Genomic DNA, 15,774 nt, shown 5'->3' on the forward strand with positions numbered 1-15,774 from the left:
CAGCTTTCTTGTCATCAGCTAGAGCAGGCGAAAGAACTGGCTGGGCTTACATATTTTCTCTGGCATTGTTCTAAGGGATTAGTTATTGTTCTACAGAATCTTAGCAGTTAAAAATGGAAAAAGACTTATTAGGTCATTTAGTTTGTCTCCTCAGGGACCAACACAGGATCATTTTGTATAGTAGATTCGCTAGCAATTTATACAGTCCAGTTATAAATACTCTGAGTGATGGGAATTCCATCCTTGGCCCTGGGATGCTGTTCTACAGTCTAACAAATTTTGCTGTCATAGTGCTTCACTTCTTAATTTCCTCCAGTTGCTCTTAGTTATAACTCTTCATATAATCTCAGTCATTCCATAGTTAGCATCATCTGCTCTTTAACAGACCCATTAATAGAAAGGAACTTTTGGCAAGTCTATACTTCCTTCCCCCATCGTGTCATCAGAAGACACTCGTTTGTTCATGCTTCAATTACAATCGGATTTGCTGTAGTTGAAGAAGACATACTGGAAGGCATTTCATTTGGTCACACGTGCTGCATCAAGAGAGAGGTACAGGAGTCAGGATTTTGTCTGTTCCATGAATTTTCATCTGTACATCAACTGAAGAGTCTGATAAAATAAACAGGACAGCAAAAGGCTGTCTGTGTTTAAACAACAGTTCCACAGGAAACAGGCTTTCAAATTTCACGCTCCAAATTCGAAAGCCTGACAGATTGGCATGGACAGACACTGCTTCCTTAAGAACATCTTATAAAAGATTATTAATGACAAAAAAGTGCAGATCTTCCTAAAGCAGAGAAGGGATTGCTCATCAGTAAAAGGTCATGTAGTTATCCAAATAAGAAATACATGAGAGTGATATTTAGGATGAAAGGGATAAGTGCTGTAGTTGTCTAGGCCATTATAAGAACAAAGAGAAGATGGCTGCTGATGCTCACAATTCTTACTCTTTGCCTATGAACTGCTAATTACTGTTTGCATTGTGGTAGCACCTGGAGTCTTAAACTTGAACTTGAGGTCCATTGTGCTAAGGGAAGAAAATACATAGAACAAATAAACAGTCTCTGCACTTTTTTTTTTTTTTTTTTTTTTAAAAAAAAAAAAAAAGTTTCCCCCCTTTTTTTTTTTTTTTTTTTTTAAAGACAGAAAGGATTAAAAAATAACCAATTAAACTATTTGGGCTGCTTTTCATTAAGCATATGCACAGCACTAGTAGGGTCCCATTCCTACAGATGCTACCATAATAATTCTTATACAAAGTGTTAACAGTATCCACCTATTTGCACCCACACTATTTTCAGAGAAATAAATGCACTCAGCTTAGCATATGCCGTGAAGTCCCTGAAGACAAAAACACTGGTTGTCAGCAGAGCATAACAAAGCTAGTCTTGCTTTCCAGATAGACAGTAGCAATATCCCTGATGTTAAGAAAAAGTACATATAAAAAGCACAACCTGGAGTCTTGCTTCAGGGCAAAGCAAACAAAGGACCTTCTTTTATTTAAGGGACTAAACAGATGCATCTGGCCCCTCTCAGAAAACTCCAGTGAGGACTAGCTGGTTTTCCTGATTAACTCTCACTTCCTTTAGGGGTCTTTTCCTTCCTTTATTCATCTCCCTTCTATCCCCACACAAAAGTTTTACGTCCTGCCTGGCCTGTCTCAGTTTGATGTATATAAACCCCACCACAATATAAGAAATAGCAGCCCACTTAAGTTCTTCCCAGTGAAAACAGCAGCCCAAGGTCAGCCTCATACCTCTTTAAAAAAAATGTATGTACATGGGAGATGCTGGCAGGAATCCAGCAGGAAACGGACAGCAAAGCATACAATTACCAACAATGACTAGGAAATAAAAGGTGTGGTGTAAGATTCAGCCTAGGAACTAGAACAAACTGCAAGGCTGCCTAAATACACAGAGTATCCCTCATTGATACTCAAGAGATCAAACAGAAAAAAAGCTAAATATTTCTTACTACTTAATTTGGCCAGAAGAGGTGAGAAATCTTTTAAAAGGAAAAACACTGTTAAAAGATACAGAGCAAGGATAAAACAAGAGGAAACAACATTTGTACAATTAAAATTGATACGATCCCAACACACATGTGGAGAAGTGCAGGTTTTCTAGATTGCAAAATAAAGCAAGCTCTAAGATGAAGAAGCTTCAGTGACAGGGAACAATGAAGAGGACATCAAAGTAGCCTAAAAGCAGGGCTGGAAATTGAAACTGTTTATTAATTAAGAGAAGTTATTTCACTTTTGCCTCTCAGACTTTCCCGGTTGTAAATTGGGAAGGATGACCTGCTTCACAGGGGCGTGGAAATACCATTAGCCTTTATCATATGCTTTGACATCCTTGGATATACATCAGACTGCTACTTTTAAAGTCCACTGTTCTACGGCAACACTAAGCCAATTTCTTCTCTGAATATTGCAGTAATTGGGCATGTAAACTTACCTGGAACCTGCTTAGATTCTCTCATTTCCTTTATATCCTTAATGTAGAGTCTTGCAAACGTGGAAAAGACAGGATCCAAGGCCCAGAACAGGGAAGGCATCTCCTCTTCATATTTTGCAGACTCAGGCTGCATTCAGAAACCGAATGACAGTTCCCACAAATGAAGGGAGGCCCAAGATCGCTGATAATCTTTACCTACTGGATAAAAGGAAGCTGTTATTCAAAGGCCTCAGAAGTCGAGGAGAAAAGTCTCCTGCTACTGCAACAAAGAACATTTTAAATATCTGCCCTACTAGCTTACTTAGAGTAACCAATAAGCAGGTGCCACCTTTTAGATACAACTTCAGGGGATTTTCCCTGGAGAAGTCTAAATAAAATATCCTTCGTTAATATACCTGACTTGTGTGATACCTTTTCACTTCCATGCCTTTTCCAGTCTTTTTTCCTATAGTTTTCTTCCTTTTCCAATGGGATTCTGTCTTGATCAACTTGTAGTTCAATGAAACATTAGCTTATTTTACTGAAAGCAAATGAGCACTGTCATGTTTCCCTTATGTGCCACACAGCCTCCAAACACTCTGTACTGGTTACTGCCAATTCAGCTGGGTATCTGCTCTTTTCTCTCTGCCACCACAGCTAATTTAAAGGTCTTATTAGGCAGGTAACAGGCACCTTGCCCAAAATGGCTTTCCTAGGAGAGTTAATAGAAAGGTTGAGCCCAAAGTTGAATTGTCATTAGTTTCTTTGCTACTGCTATCTAACTGGCTCCTGAAAAAGCACACCAGGTTACACAAGTTTGAAAGGAAACAATTCAGTTTGTCCCCATATATGTCAGATTGGCAAAGACATCTGTTGCCACTCTGTTGTGAGGGACATTATCATTCCCTATCATGTCCTAGAATCCTGAGTATATTCCAGCCAAATACTTCCAATGCCCTGCCACTGCAATAACTGCAGCATCCTCATCTCTCCTGCTTTTGCTAGTGTGGTAGGGTATTTCTGGTAGTTCTGGCTTTGTACCTTGTAATTGTGTGTGCAAGTTTGAAGTGGAGGTCTGGGGGAATCCTTGGGTTAGTTGTACTCTGCCTTGTAAAAGATGGTTTTGGATAGCCCAAGCAGGCCCCTTCCAGTCCTATGTTCCAAAGTAGATCTTAATCTACTTCCCCACCAAAATGTTATTGGTCCTCAATGCCCTACCCATCTTCAAGGGCAAGTCAGGCATTTGCAAGAGGATGACAACATTTTATTTTTCAAGACTCCTCCAGGCAACCATTGCACATTGTCTGGGTTGCTAGGATTTTCTTCTTCCCTACCCCACAGGCAGCTTTTTCCATGCTGTCCCTTCCCTATGGAAAGTCCTTGACAATCTACCTACTGCCCTCTCTTTGTTCAATTCCCTCTACAAAGTTTACCTCTCATGAAACCTATAAGTATTAACTAGAGGATATTTGCATCGTAACCTTTACCAAGCAGTGTACCTGAACTGAATTACTCACTCCATGATCTCACTAATGCAACCCTGCCTGTCCCCTCCCCATTCCTCCCTGCCCTGCATGCACTGTCGGTTGTAACTTTCCCAAACAGGGGATTGCTCTGATTTTATGTTTTCTAGAGTACCTAGTATGTTTGTAGGCATGGTATAGTTACTGCCATAGGACTCCCTCGTCCTACTTATGATGTGGTAAGCATTTGTTCACAGCATCATACTTTGTCAACTGTTGGGTTGCTACAGCTCTTCATTTTAAACTGAAGTTGAAAAACATCAACTGTATATCATCTCTTTTTAAGAGCTCTTTTGGTACTCACAAAGGTCATTAACACACAAACAGTCCTTTACCTGTTCAAAAACTCTGTTTTGTAGCCAGTCGGCACTAAAGCAGCCAAGGTTGGAATGAAGGGGAGCATTTTTCTGCAACTCCTCTCCCAACCAAGGAAAAAAGGTTAAGATATTACACCTGCTTCACAGTCCCAGGAGGTGAGCTGTTCACTTCTAGGGAGCCACTTTCCCTGGAAAATAACCCATATGTAAAACAGCTTCCCCAAAGCAGCTTTTCCCTTTGTACAAATGAATATTTATTGTTCACTCTGAGTTTTCCATATGGGGAATTCCAATGTCTGTCACAGCATTATAACCACCTTCTCTCTCCAAGCCAAACCCCAGACTATAGACTTCTAGACTTGATTAGTAACAGGACAATTGTTAAGCAACAAGCAGGTCTAACTACATTTTATTGTCTAAACATATGCACAGGGGTGGAGTGGGGGGAAAAAAAAAGTCACTGCAACATGGATATGAATCTCTGAAGTAGTTAAGAAAAGATCTTCCCACAAGTCACCCTGGAGATAAAGCGGCATGTGGGCCTTCAGCAATTACTGTGTATTAAGGGGGTCTAAATGTTGCCAGATGATGGATGGCCTGTGCTGTCATTAGCTGTAACTCAAAGGCCCCTGTCTAGCTTATACAAAAGGGAGCAGCACCTGCTCTCATCTTTTACTGCTCCCCCATGCAGCAGAGAGGAGGGTTCAGGATCCAGTGTTCCACTCTGAGCTGAATCCATGGTCCCATTACTGTGATGACAGATCTCTCTGCAGACAACGCTCCTTCCTTGATTTTAACTCTTTGCCAAGAGTGAATTCTCTAAGACCCTGAGGTTTCCCTCTGGCTCAGTAGTGCATTGTATAGGAGGCACCCAAACACCTTTCCCCCCCCACCATCACACTGTATCTTCCTACACTGCACTGACTTTGCTGAAGCATGCTGTACAGATGTAGAATGATACCTTACATACAAGCTTGGGGGAAGCTCCTTGTGGCAATAGCTTCTGGACAGTGAATCTAACAGGATTCTATAAAGCTTGAAGGACAAAGCATCTAAACTCAGGAGCTGCAAACTAGCTGTAGACATGCATTGCAAGAGAGAATGCAAAGAGGTTTATAGCAGCTTCATAAGGCTACACGGGACAACTTGTTCTTCTGCTAAGTTGCCACCATTTCAGGTGGTGGATTCATGTTGTCTATAACCTGACAATTGACTCAGCCACAGCCAGCTTTTTCAAGATGTCTAATGGTCATGTGCACCACCTGAAGACATGAGAGAGATAAGGAGGATAATTCCTGTGCAAAGTCCCTCCCAGTCTCCGGTAGCTGAATACAGACTGAAGGACTATGGCCCTAAACCAAGCCTGTTTTCTTCTCCCTTCCCAAGGCACCATGGCTTCATAACTTCATTTTAAAGATTGTCAATACACACCAAAGGTGCCTAGTTTGTCAATTCTTTGGTTTGTTAATGATCAGAAATATTCAGGTACTTTAACACTACTGGCTTCTCCATGCCTGCTATGACTTCTCCTTCTTCTGATATGGTGAAATGCCAAAGTAATTTGCTATTTAAATACTCCTATCACTCAGTAAAAGCACGTGTGTTAAATATCACTACCTGCTTTCCTACTACAAGAGAAGAAGGAAATTGGTTCTTCCCAATGGATTTAGTAATACTTTTTCAACCATTTAACGCACTGTTAGACAAAACACTTCCTACAAGGATAAAAAGGAGTTAAAACCCCACATTTTCTCTTTTGCTATAATTTCTTGCTGTATGTTTTAAAGTTGGAACCGGAAGTTTCTACACCCTGGACAGAATGTCCCAGGGGTTAACTAATTAGTGAGTCACCCTAGAGAAAGTAGAAGTGGCTTTCAGCTCCTAAATGGTGCTGGTGGTGATATGTTATCAGCAAGAAAGATTGTAGCTACACCATACACTGATAATCTAGAGGCAAACACCAGCAGGTTCTCCCTGGAGAGACAAATATTTGTGCCTTTATTAATTGTACTGTTAATAATAGACAATCCTGAGTAAATGATATATGTGCAACTATTTAAGGAAAAACTTATTTTCCATAAGGGTATCTAGAATCTCATAGGTGGTGCAGTCACTATCCTTGGAGGTGTTCAAGAGGAGGCTGCACAAGCACCTTGTGGAGCTTGTTTGAACCCAATTACCTCCTGCCCATGGCAGGGGACCAGACTCGATGATCTTACAGGTCCCTTCTGGTCCTCCTATTCTATGATTCTATTTAAGTACCAAGTTAACTTTTGTTGAGATGCTCCAATAAGGCTTAGCACTGCTGGCATTGAAGGGCCCCAGAAAAAAAAGTAAAGTTAGTCTGGACACAGATGATATGCTTTACAATTAAAATCTTGTATTATCCAAAGCTGAGAGTTGCTATTGAAAAGCTGTCCCTTCAATATAGTCTACAAGGTGCAATTCCATCCTGCTTTGTATTGAAAAAGTTCGCACTGTATTGCCAGCATCCAGTTCAGTGATGTGCAAGGTTTTTTGGTTTCAACAGTATGGAAGGTGCTTTCTAAATATCAAATATTACTCCAAGAAGTTTTTGTAACTCATTAAAAAGATTATACACATTTTATAAAAATTTTTAAAAACAACAAGACAAACATACACCACTGGGACCTAGGAGTATCAACAAACAGAACAAAAACCCTCACACAGAGAAAAGGTTATAGTGTCAACATCAAATGTTATAAAAATCAATAAACAATAAGAGTAGGATCATTTAGGATGAATATCTCCCATGTTGATTCCATTAAAGTGTGGGAAGGCAAGAATTCTCAAGTCTATTCCAAAAAAGTTTTTAATTTTTATTCTGTTCAAATATCATTGGGTTCCTAAAAATCAGGAAAACTACACTCTAGTAAAATCATTTCCTGTCCTTAAAGATGACAAGTAAGCCAGGGAAAGACATTACGGGAATATCGTACCACACTCAATTAATGAACCTGGAAACTTTGTTAACGACTGAAAGATCTTCCAAGCTTGCAGGAGTTGCATCATTTTTAAATGCCCTTTGCATAACAGTTAATATCTAGCTGTGGAACCTTTTGAGATACTAGATATGCATAGAAGGACTCCTAGGCAAGAGAAGAGAAGGCTGAGAGGTGATCTTGTAGGCTGCCTACAAACTCATCGGGGGTGGGGGCGGTGTTCAGCAGGGAGTAGGGGACACAATGTTTACCAGGGCACCCCTTGGGGTTACCAGAAATAATGGCCACAAACTGAAGGAGAATAGATTAGATTGGCCACAAGGAAGAAATTCTTTACAGTAAGGGTTGCCAAAATATGGAATGGGTTTTCAAGGGAGGTGGTGCTTTCCCCTACCTTGGAGGTGTTCAAGATGAGATTAGACAGGCATCTGGCTGGGTTTACTTAACCCCAGCACTCTTCCCTGCCTGGAGCAGGGGGTTGGACCTGATGATCTACCAGGTCCCTTCCAACCCTAGCAATCTAGGAAATCTATAGGCCATGTCCAGATGCGTATGGACGTTTGGTTCCCTGGGGACAACTAGTGCAGCGCACCTTGTGCCACAGCTAGTTGTCCCCAGGGAAGTGTCCATGCCATGTGTACTCTGGCATGCAGCAAGTTAGCCTGGGTGGGATAGAGGAGGCTGAGGCCAGCACTAAGCTGGCCCCAACAGCCTTACCTAGGGTCCTGGGGACCTCCCAGGGCTGCAGCAGCAGCGATCCTGCCACACAGAGCCTGGCTGGCAGTGGAGTGTGGTTCCAGCTGGCCAAGCTCTGGTTTTGAGTGGCATGTGCTGCTCTGCTTTTTTTTCTCCCCACCTGTTTTTTTGACCCCTGGATATCCATGAGTCAACCCCCCCGCATGCTGCCTTGCAGTACAGAGAACAACTGAACGTGCACTATCTGGCACCACAGACATGTCTGCAGCATGCATACTGCACAGCCATGCTTGTCTGGATGCAGCCCTAGTTCTTCTTGCAGACGCTAGTTCAAGACGCTAGTTCAAACTTCTTCTTTGGAGGTGGGAATATAGTAGAAGAGGCAAGGCCCACGGCCAAGGAATAATATAGGCACTGCTTGAATGCTTTAGTGACATAATAGCAGAGGCACTGTTTGGATGGAAGAAAATAATAGCCTTGTATCCAGTTAGTTTTCTGATGTTTACATGTTCACTGTGTTCAATACTGCTGGAATCATCTGCTAAGGCAGCATTTACATTTGGACAATGTTCCAAGTTTTATTGTGCATCTTTTACAATAGACAGCCCAGTGCTGACAATGAATCCGAGTGCAGGTAACTCTCTATGGCTACCTGGATTTCCAAATAAAGCCGGTGGTTCCCTAAACTGAGAGGACTGGTGGGACAGCATTCAGTTCTGTAATGCCTTCCCTCCAAGGATCCTGAGCCATTTTGTAAACATAATTAAGTCTCAAAATACTCCTGCTCCCCATTTTCCAGATGAAAGACCCTGGCCACCTCACAAAGAAGGGTGTAGTAGAGCAGGGAATACAACCTAATTTTTCAAATGCTTGTCCATCATGCTTTAGGCATGGGACAATTCTCCTGTGCATCAATCAAATCAGTAAGACACTAAGAGGAGAAATAAATTAGCATGATAAATATACTGGTTGTTAGTGGCATCTATGCAATTACTGCTTACGCAGAAGAACTAGACACAATAACTATCAGTCATTTACTTGCTAATGAGACAGTAAGAAAGCTCCATTTGCCCTCTGTATTTTAAAGCCATATAATAATCATGGTTAAAATACCCTTTCCCACTAATTCTGTAACCTTTTTGGAGCGAGGGCAGGAGAAAGACTATGAAGATTATTAATTCTCTTTGAGAGCTCTTTATCACCTGCAGTGCTGTCTGAGTTTGCTGAGCTGCTAAAAAGAATTAAAATTCTGCTATGGAGCAGAGAAGGGAGAGAGGGGAATGGGACGGTTTCTAGCTTTATTAGTCTAAAGGAAAAAAAAGACAGGTAAGGCTGAAGCTAGTTTTTTTTTGGAACAGCAAATTTATTAATTGTCAAGCATCAACAATGTTGAATACTTGATAGCAAAAAAAATGTTCCAGACAGGCTCTTGAAAAAGGGAGTTTTTGGACATGAAAATATACTAGACACAATTTGTTCATCTAACAGAAAAGGATATTAATTTCTTCAATGTGGTGTTATACTTAGAAATGTAAAGAACTAGAGCATGTGGTTTACATTCCCAGTTTTGCCACTAACTATATCTATGACCTTAGGCATGTCCTTTAAACTCTCATCCTTTAGTTCAGGAATTCTCAACCAGGGTGCCAAGGAAAACTGTGGTGCCTTGAGTTCTTTTCAAGCATGCTGTGGGGTGCCACACAATGTTAGCACTCTTAGGTTTTCCAACATGATTCATGAGAAACCCAGAGAATTCAATTAGAAACATAAAAAAGGTTGAGAGCCACCACACTGGTTTAGCTATCTAAAATGATTGTAATACTGCCTGCCTTTCTAAACCTTGTTGACAATTAGTGAACTACTTATATTTTGCATGGAAGCACCAAACATTAGATAGAGCCATCACAAGTTTGATCTAAAACATGCATCAAAGCTTCTTGGTTTCTGTGGTAGTCTGTGTACAAGTAAATTAAAATACACTAAGGTTTGGTGTACCCTTTAAGAAACATTTTCCTGGGGAAACAATTGTAGCAAGGTAGTCTTACATCATTTTGTCTTAAAATGTAGATACAAATGGCACTAGTTTTATTAGCATTCCCAACAAGCATGGACAATCTATGATCCTAAAAGGTGTGTATGGAGGGTGGGGGGGCAGGTAGCATGGTATATCATCACATATAAACACAACACACATTTTGCTCTAGGTAAAATGAAAATAGAAGCTTTACTAATATGCTAGGGCCTAGGACTATATTATTCAGTTTAATATCAAAAGCAAAAACAAATATCTCTTTATTGAAATGTGCATTAATTGGCTGTAGCATATATTATGTATAAAATAGACTAAACAGGCAAAAATAATGAAGAGATGTTGCTTCTTTAGTCATGATGTCACTAGAATTAAATCTACATGTCTTTCAGATTCAAAAAATAAAACCTAGCCTTCTTGAGGTTCTTGACAGTTCATTCAATGCTGCACTGGAAGTTACTTCCACACCTGAGCTGATGTTCACCTAAGTTAATGCTCCCACACCTGAGCTGATATTTTGGCTAGAGTTTAAAATAATCTGTAGGGCTGTGAAATAGGTGCTATATTAAGAGGAGCAGTTAATAGGCAGAATTGCAGAAGAACATTTTAACTTGATTAGTGAAACATCAAGACTATTAAAAAAGGAGAGGGGGTCATTAACATCTGTGAAATGAGGTGTTAAGAAGGAATTGAGTAGATTACAATGACCTATGATGTCAGGTGACTCCTTCCGTGCTACTGGAGGAGAAAAGCTACTGCCAATGGTAGGCAATTGATTTTAAGTTTGGGTGGAGCAGGAATCAAAGTTGGGTGTGACCCCTGGATCCACCCCTGGTACCAATCTTGTATCAGTATCTCTCAGCCTTTAGATCTGAGACACCCGTTGACAGACCCAATGCACCCCTCAGAAAATTCCAGCTCTGGGTTTTCACTCCCTCCACTAGAATAATATCAAATGGTTCATAACATTTACAAGATTTCCTGAAGCAAATTACTTCCCTAGACCTTCTCTAAAACTGCAGTAGTTTGTTCAGCCCCTTAATAAGTCACTATCTTAGAGCACTGATGCTAGGAGTTGACACTCTGACTTATTACTGTTCCTTTGATTTCCAAATAGGAAACAAGGACCCTTTTGATAAGCCAATTAGAAGTGTGGTTCACTTTAACTATACTTCAGCTTCTGTAGGTGCCACTCTGTATAGATGTTTCCTAGTTAGTAGGGTCGGAATGGACCTGAGCAGATCATCAAGTCTGACCCCCTGCCATGGGCAGGAAAGAATGCTGGGGTCAAATAACCCCAGCAAGGTGCCTATCTAGCCTCCTTTTGAAGACCCCCAGGGTAGGAGCGAGCACCACTTCCCTTGGAAGTTGGTTCCAAATCCTAGCCACCCTGACTGTGAAGTAGCGCCTCCTGATATCTAGCCTGAATCTACTCTCCATCAACTTATGGTCATTATTCCTATGTTGCAGCTTCTTAAAACCAAATATTGTCAAAAAGCTATGCCACGCTATATATTGCAACTCAAAAGCTACAGAAATAATTGGGTAAAGAGCTACAAGTCAGACTAGATAACCCTGATAGATCCTTTCTGGACTTATATGGATATTGTGGTACTCTGCATTGAAAAATACAGTCCTTTGGTTGAGAGACTGGATTAAAGGTCCCTCCTGTCATTAATTAAAGATCTCAGAGCGCTTGAGAAAGAGAGAACAACATCAGTGTTCTATTTAACATTCTGATTTCTAATAAACGGGTCCTAATGTCCAAGGATTTGCATGAGTTATTGTTGAATGCACAGCAACTGCTGTGTTCACCTAAACAATCAACATATTATTAGTATCTATTATTTTGCTGTGTAAAGAAGAGATATGACATAGAACCAACATCTGTAAACATACAGTTATTTTTGCCAAGAGTTTCTGCAGTCCTCATTCTTATGAGAATTCCAGTAATACAAGCAGCACTGTATACAAAATTAGAACATAAAAATGTTGTAACATGTTAGAAGCGATATAAAATGTTGTCATGTTTCCATCAAACCAGTGCTAATGAATTTTTAGGCTCAAGGCATGCCTGTGAAAATGCTGACTGTTAGCTTTCACACATTTTTTACTACAGAAAAAGAGAGCAATTCTTTTGTTACAAAGAACTCAAGAAGACCACAACAGATCAGAATGTTTTTGAGACTATGGATTCCAATTTGAAATCTCTGGGTTTATTTTGCAAACACCTAATACCGTGCTAATCTTGGGAGGCACTCCATGACACCCTTACAAGCATTTTGTGGCCCTCTGGTTGAGAATCACTGAACTACACTAAATTTTTCCGGTTCAAATTTGTTTAGGGGTTCAACTTAAATTTGGCATTAACAAACATTCATGTGACTTGAGTGTTTTTCTTTTCTTTTCTACTGAACTATTTGTATTCTACTGCACTGTTACTCTTTGAAGATTGCTGCTCTGAAGATTACATGATTACCATCACACCCAGCTGCTAAACTAGTGTCTTTGCTACAATGCTCTTATTCTGGAATTATTCTCTTGCTTTTTTTGTTTTTGTTTTTTTTACAGCTACCATTTAAAATACATTTTACAGAAGAATCACTATCACCTGCTTACAGAAGACCCAGAACTAGGTTGGCTTGCTAGCCATAATAAAATAACCTAGTTATACTAGTGCGTCACATTGTAAGTTATTTTATTGCAGGACTCTGGAGCCCATGAGGATGCAATAGAACAGAATATCTATTTGGGGAAAAAGATCCTGTGTAGAGGAAGGAAATCAGGATCTGCAGTAGTGTTTGTAGATTTATTCGCTCAGAAGTGTTTATGCCAGTGTTGACTGAAAGCAATACTGAGATGCAAAGCAATCTTGATCCCTTAATAAATTCCTAATCCTTGCTGCTATGTGAACTAGGGAAAATGTTAACGCCACAAACAAACAAGGCAAATCACCTTGTGCTCTTGTGCAAAGGAAAAGATCTAATTACCATTTGGAGGCAAGGCAACCATGGCATAGTATTTGCAATGCATGCCTGCACGTGACTTAACTAAGCTTTTTAATACCCATCAGATGCACAGTTCTCTACAAAATTTAAGCATCTTACCTTGCATTCGTATGCTGCATAACAGTTTTGCTCAAATACCTTGAGAAATACAAGCAGCCTCTGCTTTAAATAAAAGATGATCTCCATTGATTAAAAGTGCTGAGAAAGACTAGAGCATTGTTACTCCTCTCATATTCTAGAGAATTTAATTACACATTATTATTTTAAGGAAATCCAGACTATGGATTCACTGGTGAACCTCATTATTCTCTAAGAGACTGAAAAATATTTACCTACCTCTAATATAATAAATTTCACATATTCCAGAAAGCGCCTTAACATTTTTACTGAAAGAGAGGTACCTACTTAAAACAGGTTACCCTATGAACAGTAAACAGATAGAATTCTCAAAAATTATTTTTAAAAGTTTAGAGATTTACCAAATACAGTCAATTGCTGTAATTCAGATACAGTAACAACTTTACAATACAAGCATCAGAGGAACTTATTTCCTGATGCAACCTACTGTCATGAACCTGGTAGCCATGGGGTATCAGTTCTGATCTACAGCTGTGCACCTGTAAGCATTTTATTTGATATAATAAAGTTTTGATTTTCAGAAGGGAAGTTCGACTATGGAAATGTCAAACTATTGATGAGTCAGGGTGGATCTACGAAACAATGTTCGCTCTACTAAGTACTGTAGTACCATTTCTCTCAAATTATATGCAGGACTGACAATGTTTCACAAAAATCAATCCTGAAGGAGATACTGTAGTTTTTTAAAACTGATATTATTTAAGTAGTTGTATGTGATCAGATAATTCAGTAATTTTGACATGTGTCATTCAGCCTCAAAGTTAACAACCTACTGACAGGATTACAGGTCTCTAAAGGCAACACTGCAACAGTATAGTAAATATAAACTAGAGAGACTTTAATTATTGTTATCTAGCTGATAGACTGGTTGGCAAAAGGAAAGTGTGCAGGCAAGTATGATAGAATGCTTACAGTCTTCATGCCTTTTCATACACTGAAAAAGTACAGAACTAATTTAGATTCTAGAGATTTAATAAGAAAACTTAACACACAAATAACCAAGAGGTCTACACTATTACTTGCACATAAGCCGGGTGAGACTGCAGACACTCGAGAGGACAGGGCTAAGCTCTAGAGTCACCTGGTTAAACTGGAAAAATGATCCACAATCAATCAGATGAGATTCAACAAGGACAAACAGAAGAGTGCTGTGCTAATTGAGTGCACAAATACAGACTAAGGCAGGAGATGGCAACCCCCCTGCATGCGTGCCAGAGGCCATTTTGTTCAGTATGCCACAGCTGGTTTGGGCTCTGGGCAGCTCATGGCAGGGGGAAGCTTGCAAGCACTGCTGTGAGAAGTCAGGGCTCTGCAGCAGGCAGCAGCTGCCCAGAGCCTGCCTGTGAGAGGCAGCCGGGAAGCTGCAAACAGGTGCACTGGGCTCCTTCCCAGGCCTCTTTTCAGCAACGAGCCCCGAGACATGCTGCCACGAAACTCAGCTGGGACTCCAGAGCCCAGCACAGCCGTTTGCAGCCTCCCTGCTGCCTGCTACAGCTGGCCCAAGTCCTGAGCCCCGGCACCAGGTCCATGGTGGTGGCAGGTGCAGTTTTGGATCCCATGTTTCAAGGATGTGGGCAGACTGGAGTCCAGCACAGAGTGACAAAAATTATTACAGGCCTGGTAAGCAAGACATATGAGGAAAGACTGAAAGAACTAGGGTTATGTAGTCCGGAGAAGAGAAGACTGAGGGAGGGATATGACAACGGTCTTCAAATATCTTCCCACTTCCTCAAAGTGTCACTTCACTTGTCTTCCAAATGTGATCTGTAGGGACCTTGACATTCCCTATTTACTGTATTTTTGACAGTCTAAGTCAGGGGTGGGCAATTATTTTGGGTGGAGGGCGACTTAGTGAGTTTCGTAGTTGGCCGGGTCCAAAGGGACCTGAGCACATCAAGTCCAACCCCCTGCCTTGGCAGGAAAGAGTACTGGGGTCAAACGACCCCAGCAAGGTGTTCGTCTAGCCTTGTCTTAAAGACCCCCAGGATAGGAACCAGCACCACTTCACTTGGAAGTCGGTTCCAGATCCTAGCCACCTTGACAGTGAAGTAGCACCTCCTGATGTCTAAGCTGAATCTACCGTCTGCCAGCTTGTGACTGTTATTCCTGGTCACTCCTAGTAGCGCTCAGGGGAACAGGGACTCCCCCAGTGCCTGCTAGTACCCCCTGACTAGTTTGTAACAGGCCACTAGATCTCCCTCAGCCTTCTCTTCTGGAGGCTGAACAGGTTCAGGTCCCATTGCCTCTCCTCGTAGGGCCTGCCCTGCTGCCCCCGGATCATGCGAGTCGCCTCCTCTGGACCCTCTCCATGTTGTCCACATCCCTCTTGAAGTGTGGTGCCCAGAACTGGACGCAGTACTCCGGCTGCGGCCTGACCAGTGCCGCATAGAGGGGGAGGATCACCTCCTTGGACCTGCTCAAGATGCATCTGTGGATGCATGACAAGGTATGGTTGGCCTTCTTGACCACATCCCCACACAGCTGGCCAATGTTCATTTGGGCATCAATAATGATTCCAAGATCTTTTCTGCCTCTGCACTGATGAGAAGGGAGCTCCCCAGCTTGTAGGTATGCTGCTGGTTCTTCCTCCCCAGGTGCAGCACCTTGCACTTGTCAGTGTTGAAACCCATCCTGTTCTCACCTGCCCACCCCTGTAACCTGT

General features: G+C 41.3%; 1 protein-coding gene across 4 annotated transcripts in view; it reads right to left on the bottom strand.

The window, feature by feature from the left end:
• The window catches only part of STN1 (STN1, CST complex subunit), a 54,329-nt gene that overhangs the window by 31,950 nt on the left and 6,605 nt on the right, over positions 1-15,774 (bottom strand). For all 4 annotated transcript variants that reach the window (XM_019502764.1, XM_019502766.1, XM_019502765.1 and 1 more), the window contains exon 2: positions 2,460-2,657. In XM_019502764.1, coding sequence (XP_019358309.1) covers positions 2,460-2,592 — 133 coding nt within the window. In that variant the 5' untranslated portion in view covers positions 2,593-2,657. The remainder of the gene's footprint in view (positions 1-2,459; positions 2,658-15,774) is intronic.

This window comes from Gavialis gangeticus, unplaced genomic scaffold, assembly GCF_001723915.1.
Source record: "Gavialis gangeticus isolate Ggan-Ray unplaced genomic scaffold, GavGan_comp1, whole genome shotgun sequence".
NCBI classification, from domain to species: Eukaryota; Metazoa; Chordata; order Crocodylia; family Gavialidae; genus Gavialis; species Gavialis gangeticus.